Source organism: Myotis davidii, unplaced genomic scaffold, assembly GCF_000327345.1.
Source record: "Myotis davidii unplaced genomic scaffold, ASM32734v1 scaffold1065, whole genome shotgun sequence".
NCBI classification, from domain to species: Eukaryota; Metazoa; Chordata; class Mammalia; order Chiroptera; family Vespertilionidae; genus Myotis; species Myotis davidii.
Window position 1 is genome coordinate 568,467 of NW_006297281.1, and position 9,864 is coordinate 578,330.

The 9,864-nt window shown below is 47.7% G+C and overlaps 1 protein-coding gene across 1 annotated transcript in view; it reads right to left on the reverse strand.

Annotated features, from left to right (window-relative positions):
* Nucleotides 1-6,320: 6,320 nt before the first annotated feature.
* CNGA3 (cyclic nucleotide gated channel alpha 3) overlaps nt 6,321-9,864 on the reverse strand; it is a 36,921-nt gene continuing 33,377 nt past the window's right edge. Inside the window, exon 7 of the mRNA XM_006773087.2 lies at nt 6,321-7,720. Coding sequence (XP_006773150.1) covers nt 6,321-7,720 — 1,400 coding nt within the window. The remainder of the gene's footprint in view (nt 7,721-9,864) is intronic.

Below are 9,864 nucleotides of genomic sequence, written 5' to 3' on the forward strand. Positions count from 1 at the left end.
GGGCGGTTCCCTGGAGAGCCGCGCCCGGGACCCGCTCCGCCGTTTGCCCGCGGGATGAGCGCGCCGTCCGTGATGCAGGTGCCCTCAACCTGGGAGAAGTTAGGAAATGCAGCATTTAACCCAGAAACAGGCACAATTATCATCTTCCTGCCAAATGCAGATACACAAAGAGAAGAGGAACTTCTATATCCTTCCAGACCTGTGCTGGTACATTACACAAATAGTTATTTGTAGCCTTCGCCTCCAAAGCTCTATTTTTTTACAGGAAAATAAAATAGTCAGAATTATGGAAATTTTTTATTTTAATATAACTTTAAACCTTAATATTTCTGCTTGAGCAAGAATAAATACGGAACTGGAGATAAACATTTTTTTCTTGAAGTCTTTAAATTCTATCAGAGAAAAAGTATTTCTTAAAAATTATTAAAGGAGAACTCTTTTAATTCAATAAACCAGAACACTGCTCAGCATTCACATCTCTCCGGTATGAAAGCAAGCATTTATAATTTGCCTTTAAACGGAAAGATATAAACCTATTAAAAATAAAAGTTAAACAATTCTCTGATCTCATTTAGAATTATATCGGAGACTCCTCATGTCACCAAAAACTAAATGCAGATAATAGTCTGGAATAAAAATAAACAAATATAAAACTACTTTAAAAGTGTAATTTGTTTTTTGACTTTTGACTTTATTTCTCATCTGGGGAGTAGTTTATTAACAAAGCACTTTTTATTGCTTCTTCAGATAAATGGAAAGAAATGTCAGAACTTTAGCCATACTATAAAATTAAAATCAGAAAAACAAACAAACTTGTGGAAATGCAAAAGTATTTTTATATTTTATTTTCTAAAATAAGAGTGGCCAATGAGCTAGTGACCAATGTGACAGCCCCAGCTGGCACATTTACCCAGCCAAACTATTAATAGGGTCCCCTTTCACTCTCAGAAGTGTTCTCAAAAAAGTTCAGACAATACATTTTATGGCCATGCTATCTGTAATCAAGCTGAGAGAGTTTTTAAATCTTAGCTTTTAAAAAAAAGAAACTTAAATTCACAATCATTTAAAAATAGTTCAATTTCCACAATTCATTCATTTAACATAGTAACAAACACTGAAGTTTGTGGCTTTTTTATTTCGCAGTAGAAACAACTAACAAACATAAAGCCATTCTTCAAAACTATATGAAGCAAATTATCAAACATAAAATAGAAATTCTGAATTGTTAGTCACAGGAACTCAAAATCGCGAAGATATATTGTTTTTTTATGAAATACGTACACACACTTTTGTGGAAATGAAATTTTCTAACATTTTTGGTGTTTTTGTGTCCCATTATCTCTTTTCTATAGAAATGATCAGGGCATTTGCCAGTTTTTCTCATGATGTCATAAATCTTGAGAAGCTACAGTCTCCCCTGGCAGCTGATATCGGCCACCTGATTTTGTATGTAAATATATACAAAATAACTCAAAAGTGTATCATTGCTGCACATATGCTTTAACAACTCCAGTGGGAGTCAGAAAATGACTTGATTAAAAACCCTCATCTCTGCAGCTCAGTGAAAGGGTAGGATGCACAGCGGCCTGTGCAGACAAGACTCTTTACCTCCCCCTGGTGGAGAACTGCCTTGCTGTAATGACCATATTAGAACAAAACCCTCCACTGCTATCTGCTGCAAAACTGTTACAATCAACACAAAAATTGACGGTGATAAGGCAGGATGCCTTATTTTATTTTATTTTTAAAATTACTTTATCAATATTTTATTGCTTTCAGAGAGGAAGGGAGAGGTAGAGAGAGATAGAAACATCAATGATTCGATCGGCGAGAGAGATAGAAACATCAATGATTCGATCGGCTGCCTCCTGCACACCCCCACTGGGGGGTGGAGCCTGCAACCCAGGCATGTGCCCTTGACTAAAATCATACCCGGGACCCTCCAGTCTGCAGGGTGATGAGCCAAACCAGCTAGGGCAGGATGCCTTTTTAGAAGGGACCCTTCTGGGCAGTGCACAACTAGAGCAACCATATGTAACAGCTCTGAACGTAGTCACTAAAAACAAACCAACTATTTCTTCTGTTCCCCAGCCACAGAGTGAGCAATCTGCTCTGCTGGCAGGAACGCCTGTGTGCTGGGCCTCGCAGACTGCTCCAGACTCAGAGCAGAGGGCAATGCAAGAGATCTCCTGGGGTGAATTGACAACATGATTTCTTCTTATCCAGCCCTGAGATAAGGGGTGATCCTGTTCCCCTGGAATGTTTAGTTAAAATAGGCATGGAATGGACAATGCACAGAAAATAAAATTCAGATGACTAATAAACAAATGAGGGGAATATTACAATCACTTGTGAACAAATAAATACAAATGAAACAACACTGTCAGTCAAGTCCAAAGTCCTCCACCTGTCCTTGCTTTTCTAGAACTCTCTACTAGGAAGATTGAAAGGAAGCATGAGGGAAGAGGGACTTTCCTTTTCCTGTCCCCGTGCTGTCCTGGTTAGGTAGCCTAGCAGTGATGGAAAATCATGGCAGGGGCATTTGGTTCCAGACTTCTTTAGGGACTTTTTTGGGGAGGACTCCCAGGACCAATCTCACCCTCTTCAGATAATGTCCAAAGTTCCATCTTTGCCAAACTCCTCTGAGTTCCTAAATTACCAGTAGCAGCCAGCAGGAGCCCTTCCTCAAAGTCCGAGGTCCAGCTCCCAGGAACTGCCCTCCGAACACCCTTCCCCTGGCTCCCCAGCTGCTCCCGCAGTTGCTCTCTCGGATAACCTCAGTGCTCCGTCCCTGCCCTTTCACCCTCCAACACCCATGATTCATTCCCTCTATTAAATTCTACTTGGGGAAACACCTGAAATATTATATATTTATCTTAATTTGTTCTTAGATTCTGACATTTAAGTTATTCCCTTTTTTCTATTAAAAAGAATGCTGTAATAATAAACATTTGTACCCGTCTCTGGGTACACACAGGTGAGAGCTTTCCTATGATATGGAGCCAGAAGAAGTGTTGCTAGGTGACAGGGATGGACAAACTCTCACCCTGTGCTTCAGGGAAGCACTTTTATTCACTACTGGAGGCCCAGTGCACGAATTCATGCACCAGTGGGGTCTCTCGGCCTGGCCTGCGGGATTGGGCCAAAACCAGCTCTCAGACCCCGCCTGAGGGGTCCTGGATTGCAAGAGGGCACAGGCCAGGCCAAGGGCCCCCACTGGTGCACTATCGGGGCCTGGGAGAGACACAGGAGGTTGGCAAGCCAGGAAGGGACCGAGGGAGGGCTCCAGGGCATGTCTGGCCCATCTTGCTCAGTCCCGATCAGCTGGACCCCAGCAGCTAGCTAACCTACCAGTCAGAGCGTCTGCCCCTGGTGGTCAGTGCACATCATACAAGTGGTTGAGCAGGCTTAGCATTTCATTAGCATATTATGCTTTGATTGGTTGAACGACCAACAGGTCAACTGGACACTTATCATATTAGGCTTTTAATTATATAGGATTTTGTTCATCACAGTTTGCATCCCTCCCTCAGGGTATTACTAATGGCCACGAGACCAAAGAAGGAAGCTGCGTTGGCTTCTGTGTGATAAAATAGCGGCAGAAGGGTCTGAGATGGACAGAGGCGGCCTGAAAAGCTGGACTAGGTCCCTGGCCCTGTTGTTTTTTTTTTTTTTCCTGGCCCTGTTTTGAGGGCAGGAGCAGCAGATCTCCGAGGGTGGTGCTTCAGCAGGGGTGGAACAGGCATCTCACTTGATGACTTGCTCAAGTTACAAATATTTCCAGACATTCTTCATACTGGTTCCTGCCAAGGTACCCTTTGTCCAACTGCGCCTGGTTCCTTGAGGGCCAACAGCCTTGGGCCTTTCCAGGCTGGAGGCACTGGACTCTGCCAGGTTGGGTTCCTCAAAACCAGAGCTCTAGGCCTCACCTGAGTCCCACCACCTCTTACCTCCCCAGGGTTCCGCCGGGGACCCTGCATCAGTCCATATCCACTTCCTCCCTCTCCTGTCCCAGGGCCTCTCTGTCCTGAGACGCGCGCACACACACACACACACACACACACACACACACACTTCCATGAGAAGCTGTCTCCCAGCCTGGGTTCTGATGGTGGCCTCCAGTGGCAGCCACCGTGGCTGGGAGACCACAAATCCTTCCGCAGGTTCCAAGTCAGTGAAAAGGCGCCCTGACAACTCCCCGAAACTCAGCTTCCCACCATCCTGGCAGGTGGAGGCTAGTTCGCTGAAATTGTATCCGTTTATTCCTCCAGGAAAATAATGTGTTTATTCACAACAACTCTGGGCCCTCGGCAGTATCCTTCCTCTTTTCCAGGTGAGAGAGATGAGGCCTAAGATAAAATAACTGGCCCGAGCGGCCTGGTTATGACTTGAACAAGAGCGAGCTTGACTTCCCACTTTCTAATTTGCTGCCCAGACTCCTGGGGTAGAAGCAGAGGGAAAGCTGGGCGTGCTTCCGGTTCCCCCAGCTTCCTGCCTGGCCACGCCTTCCCAAACGGCTGAACACCCGTGGCGGCCCTGGACAAAGATGCCTGCAAATTCAGCGTCCCTCCTGGTATACACTTCGTATCTGCCTGAGTGCTTTGGCTTCCGTACTGACACACGCTGCCGCTCTGGTAGCATTTTCTTACCTGCTCCTGCCTGTGTGTGGCCCTCACGGCCGGGTGCTGTCCCCTGCTCACCTGCACCTGTTCTTACCGGCGTAGCCAGGCCATGGCCTAGAAACACACCTCAGCTGCATCTTCCCTTATGACAAAATACAAAAAAAAATATGAAGCAGGAATCACTCAGTATTTTTTAATCTGTCTTTATTTTTCCTGTGCAAATATGAATGGAGGCATAATTAATAGTTAAGGCTTTTAAAATATATGCATTTTGAGAGTACATTGCTAGTTGCATTTTGCTGATGATATTTCCTTGCATCCTAACTTCCTTTAATAGACCATTTACTTTTACTTTTTAAAGTTAAAATGGTTAAATGATTCATAATAAAAACCAAAAGAGACCCATCAAAATACATGCTCGAAAATGCAGCACCTTTTGTATGAACTACATTAGGGCCCCGTTATGTGGCATATGGATTATAATATCAGACCACAAAAACGTCAAAAGTTGCCAAAGCAAAATGGGGCATTTTTTCTGAGAAGAGGGAGAAAAGAGGAGGAACAGGAAGAGGAGGAAGAGGAGGGAAGGCAGGAAGAGAGGAAGGGAGGGAGGGAGGAAGAAAGGGAAGGAGGGAGGAAAGAAGAGGAAGAGAGAGAGAGAGAGAGAGAGAGAGAGAGAGAGAGAGAGAGAGGCTGAAGAGAGGAGAAGGAAAAGCTGCCCCGTATGGCTTGCCTGCATCAGGAGGAGTTCTCTTTGGGTAATTTCCAGTGGGTATTTAAGCAAAGGATGGACCATTACGGTTGTAATTCACAATCATAGAACCCAATGCCTAAATATCTTATAAAATGGTAATGGAATTCCAGGGCTGGTGTTTGTTGAAGAGCTACATTCTGCACTCTGTGCTCTTGGCCAGCTAAGAGCTTTGCCTCAGGATGTAATTCCGGAGGGAGGGTGAGGGTTCCTGGGATGACGGGGCAGTTTGCAAAGATGTGGCCTAAGGATCTCATCTTGGCGGAGTCCCAGTTGTCAGCTGTGTTTGGCTGGGAACCCATCCCCAGCTCCACGCCAGGGCGAGAGGCCGCCTCTAATCCCTGGGCAAGCTAGAGAGAGAGGTCTCCTCCCCCAGCTGAGACACTCTTTTCTTTTCTTTTCCCAGTGAAACAGATTCCATTTCGTGGGGGCTGGATTGGCAGGGCGTCTGGATCTGTGTCCCCGCCTTGAAGTGACCTCAGATGGGGTGACCCTGCCTCGTCCTGAGCTTGGCACAGCTCCCCCAAAGGCCTGGGTTCCTAGGGTCACAACGAGCCCCTGAGGAGGCACCAGGTTCAGAAATCTGCCTCAGACACATCCCCTTCCAGGCTCGGGGTGGAAGCAGGTGCCAGAGGGGGCGGGGGTGGGGGGCATAATGAATAACAAAGGGAAGGTCAGACGTCTAAGAATTCCTCAGGGGTGAAAAAATAAGAGTTCAGTGTCCACAATTTCATATGGTTGGCCTGGTGACACGTGCACTCCACAAAGTCCTGCCCCTTGCAGGGTTCCCTGTGGACCTGTAAGAACCTGCCACCTAACCGTGGTGGACAGAACAAGTCCCATTTCCCAGATGAGGAAGCTGAGGCTCTCTGTCTGCAAAGGGCAGGGGAGCTGGAATGCTCCTGCCAAGTCCCTTGCCTTGGGCTATATCATATCGCAGGGAGCCTTCACTGCTGCTTGGTCTCTGGTTCCGGTGCGACCCCCTCAGGCAGGGGGCTGCGCCCACAGAGCCGCACCTGGCTTTCCAGTTGGCTGAGGCGCTGCTTCACCGCCATCTGGCTGGCACTGTACTCGGCCAGGAGCCGCGCGAACCTGGTCTGCAGGGTGTCCAGGGAGGACTCCAGGTGCTCCACCTTCTCCTCGATGTCCTGGGGGTCGGCCCCGGCCTTGGCCAGGTCCTCGTCGATCAGGTTGTCCTTCATGAGGATCTGCCGTCCCTTCTCCTCCAGGGCCTTCTTGGCATCAGGGTATTCGGTGAGCGCCTCCATCAGGTCATCCTTGGAAAGGCAGAACAGGTCCGAGTAGCCGATGCTGCGGATGTTGGCCGTCCTGCGGTTCCCTGACTTGCTCCCCTTGATGTTTAAGATGCTGATCTCCCCGAAGTAACTCCCGTCACTGAGGACCACGAACTGGGTGAGCCCGTCATCGGCCACCACCGCCAGCTTGCCCTCCTTGATGATGTACATCTCCCGCCCGATGTCGCCCTTCTTGCAGATGTAGTCCCCGGGGCTGAACACCGCGGGCCGCAGCTTCAGCACGAGCTCCACCAGGAGCCCCGCCTCGCAGTCCTGGAAGATGCGGACCTTCTTCAGGGTGTCCAGGTGCACGTTGATGGCGATCTCGGCCTTCAGCTTGTCCGGGAGGCTCTTGAGCACCTCCCTCTCGTCCACCGTCTTGCGGTTGGCCCACAGGTAGTCGAACCACCGGATGACCCGCGTCTCCAAGTCCTTGGTCACCTTGCGGAGCTGCATGTACTGTTTGATGGCGTCGATCTTGGCCTGGAACTCAGTCCGGGAGGCGTTCATGTTTGAGATCATGGAGCCCACGTTGCCCACGATGGTGGCAAAAATCAGGACGCCCACCAGGAAGTCTAAGACTACAAAGAGGTACTCCTCGTCTTTCACAGGGGGTGGCGTCTCACCGATGGTGGTGAGGGTCAAGGTGGACCAGTAGAGGCTGTAGATGTACTTCCTGGAGAGGCGCCCGTACTCTGGGTTTGAGATGTTTGGGTAGACCCAAGAGTCTGTCCCGAAACCAATGAACTTGGAAATGGCGAAGTAAATGCAGGCGTTCCAGTGGATGATGACGAGGATGTACAAAACCAGGTTCCCGATCCTGAAGACATTGGGGTAGCTGGTCCTCGTCTCTGTGCGGTCAAAGAATTCAAAGAGCCGGGCAAACTTCAGCAGGCGGTTGAACCTCAGCTCCGGGTAGTTGATGCCCAGCTTGAAATAAGCCAGGTCCGTGGGGACGAGGGACAACACGTCCAGCTTGAACTGCAAGGTCTCTGTGTAATGCCACCACAGCCTCTTGGCATCCCTGACCATCAAGCCTTGCTCGAGGAAGCCTAAAGAGAGAGGTGGAGGTCACGTGGGCACCAAAGAGGCTGTGTTTTTTGACCAGGGCCCACAGAAAGATACTTCACCTCATGACTACAGAAGATGTGGTGGTACACTAATATTAGAAACCACTTCAAAACCACACTTACCGCTCCTCACCGGTTTGGCTCAATGGATAGAGCATTGGCCTGCGGACTCAAGGGTCCCAGGTTCGATTCTGGTCAAGGGCATGTACCTTGGTTGCAGGCACATCCCCAGTAGGGAGTGTGCAGGAGGCAGCTGATCAATGTTTCTCTCTCATCAATGTTTCTAACTATCCCTCTCCCTTTCTCTCTGTAAAAAATCAATAAAATATATATTTTAAAAAAAAAACCACAACACTTACCGCACCTACAGGAAAGGTACTGATATTTACCAGTCTAGGATGTCCTAATCCATTTTATTCACTTAAAAATATAGATCATTTGGGCCCATTTGAGTGTGGATTGGGCATTAGTGATAGAAAGAAATGATTATTAAATTTTGAAACATAAATGGAAGTTACATTTTTTAACGAGTCCCTGAAAATTAGAGATGCATGGTAAAAGGGTTACGGTCTGAGATTTGCTTTAAAATAGTCCAGCCAAGAAAGGGGTGGGGGGTGGGGGTAGAAACAAGATTAGCAAAATGTTGATGACTGTTGAAGCTGGGTGAGGGCGCCTGAGGATCCATAATACTGTTCGCTCTGACTGGGGGCATGTTTGAAAACACTAATAAAAATGTTAAAAGCACAGGTCATGGCCATGCTTCCCCGGTCACCAATGGGCATGAGCTGCCTGTGGGAGACACTGTCCAGGGAAGCAGTGTGCTCCTTGCTGCCTGCACACGACATCATCCAAGGGGCTCTGGAAGCATGGAACCTGGAGCTCACCCCCGAAAGCCAGACGGGCCTGGACCCTGAGAGTCAGGGACATCCTGCTTCCTACCCCCCCATTCTTTACTTCATTCTTTGGTTAACTCGTGTTTATTCAGAACCTAGACCAAGCATGTCAAACTCGCAGCCCACAACGAATATTTTTGCGGCCCAGCCAATATAACAATACATAAGAAACGTTTAATAAAAATTTCGTAACTTGCCCTGACCGGTTTGGCTCAGTGGATAGAGCGTCAGCCTGGGCACTGAAGGGTCTCAGGTTTGATTCCGGTCAACATGCCCAGGTTGTGGGCTCGATCCACAGTAGGGGGAATATTCATTTCCCTTACGTGCCTTACACACAGGCGCACCATTTCTCCCCACTAATCCTAGCAGTGAATATTTTAGCAGCCGGTGGCCACGTCATTAGTCTTGGACTGACTTGTTTGGTGTGCGCAACAGGAAATATTTCCCTTCTGGAGAACAAGAAAAATAGGTTTATTTGCATTACGCTTATTAATTTGTGCAGTTATTCAGTGTCTGGTAAGTTAATGTTCAAGGAAAAATATTAATTTTATAAAAATCTTCTATTATTTTATGTTAATGAATTTCGGATGTAGGGCCTTCCTTCCCTTGGCTGCCGGCACTGGCTTCCCTCTGGCACCCCGGACCCAGGCTTCTCTCGCAGCCCCAGCTTCGTCTGGAAGGTCGTCCGGGAGGATGCCTGGTCTAATTAGCATATTACGCTTTTATTATTATAAGAAGATTACTCATTTATTTCAGACCTTTGTATTCAGCATGTCTCTATCGAAATAAACCTACGTTTCTATGAAGTGGAAGCTTTTGCTTTTTTGCAACCCACATAAACTTCAACCTTGTTTATTTGGCCTTGTTTATTTGAGTTTGACATGCTTGGCCTAGACCACTGGTCGGCAAACTGCGGCTCGCGAGCCACATGCGGCTCTTTGGCCCCTTGAGTGTGGCTCTTCCACAAAATACAGACTTCTGCGCATGTGCCATGAAGTTTCAATCGCACTGTATGAGTGCGCCTGCTCATGGTATTTTGTGGAAGAGCCACACTCAAGGGGCCAAAGAGCCGCATGTGGCTCGCGAGCCGCAGTTTGCCGACCACTGGCATTACATGACACTCCTTGAGCCTCAAGACTCCTAGATACTTCCTTATTACATCTTCTTTCGATTTTGAAGACTTTTTTTTCTCCCCTTTGGAATATAATCCACAGACATTTGGTTTCTTGCCCA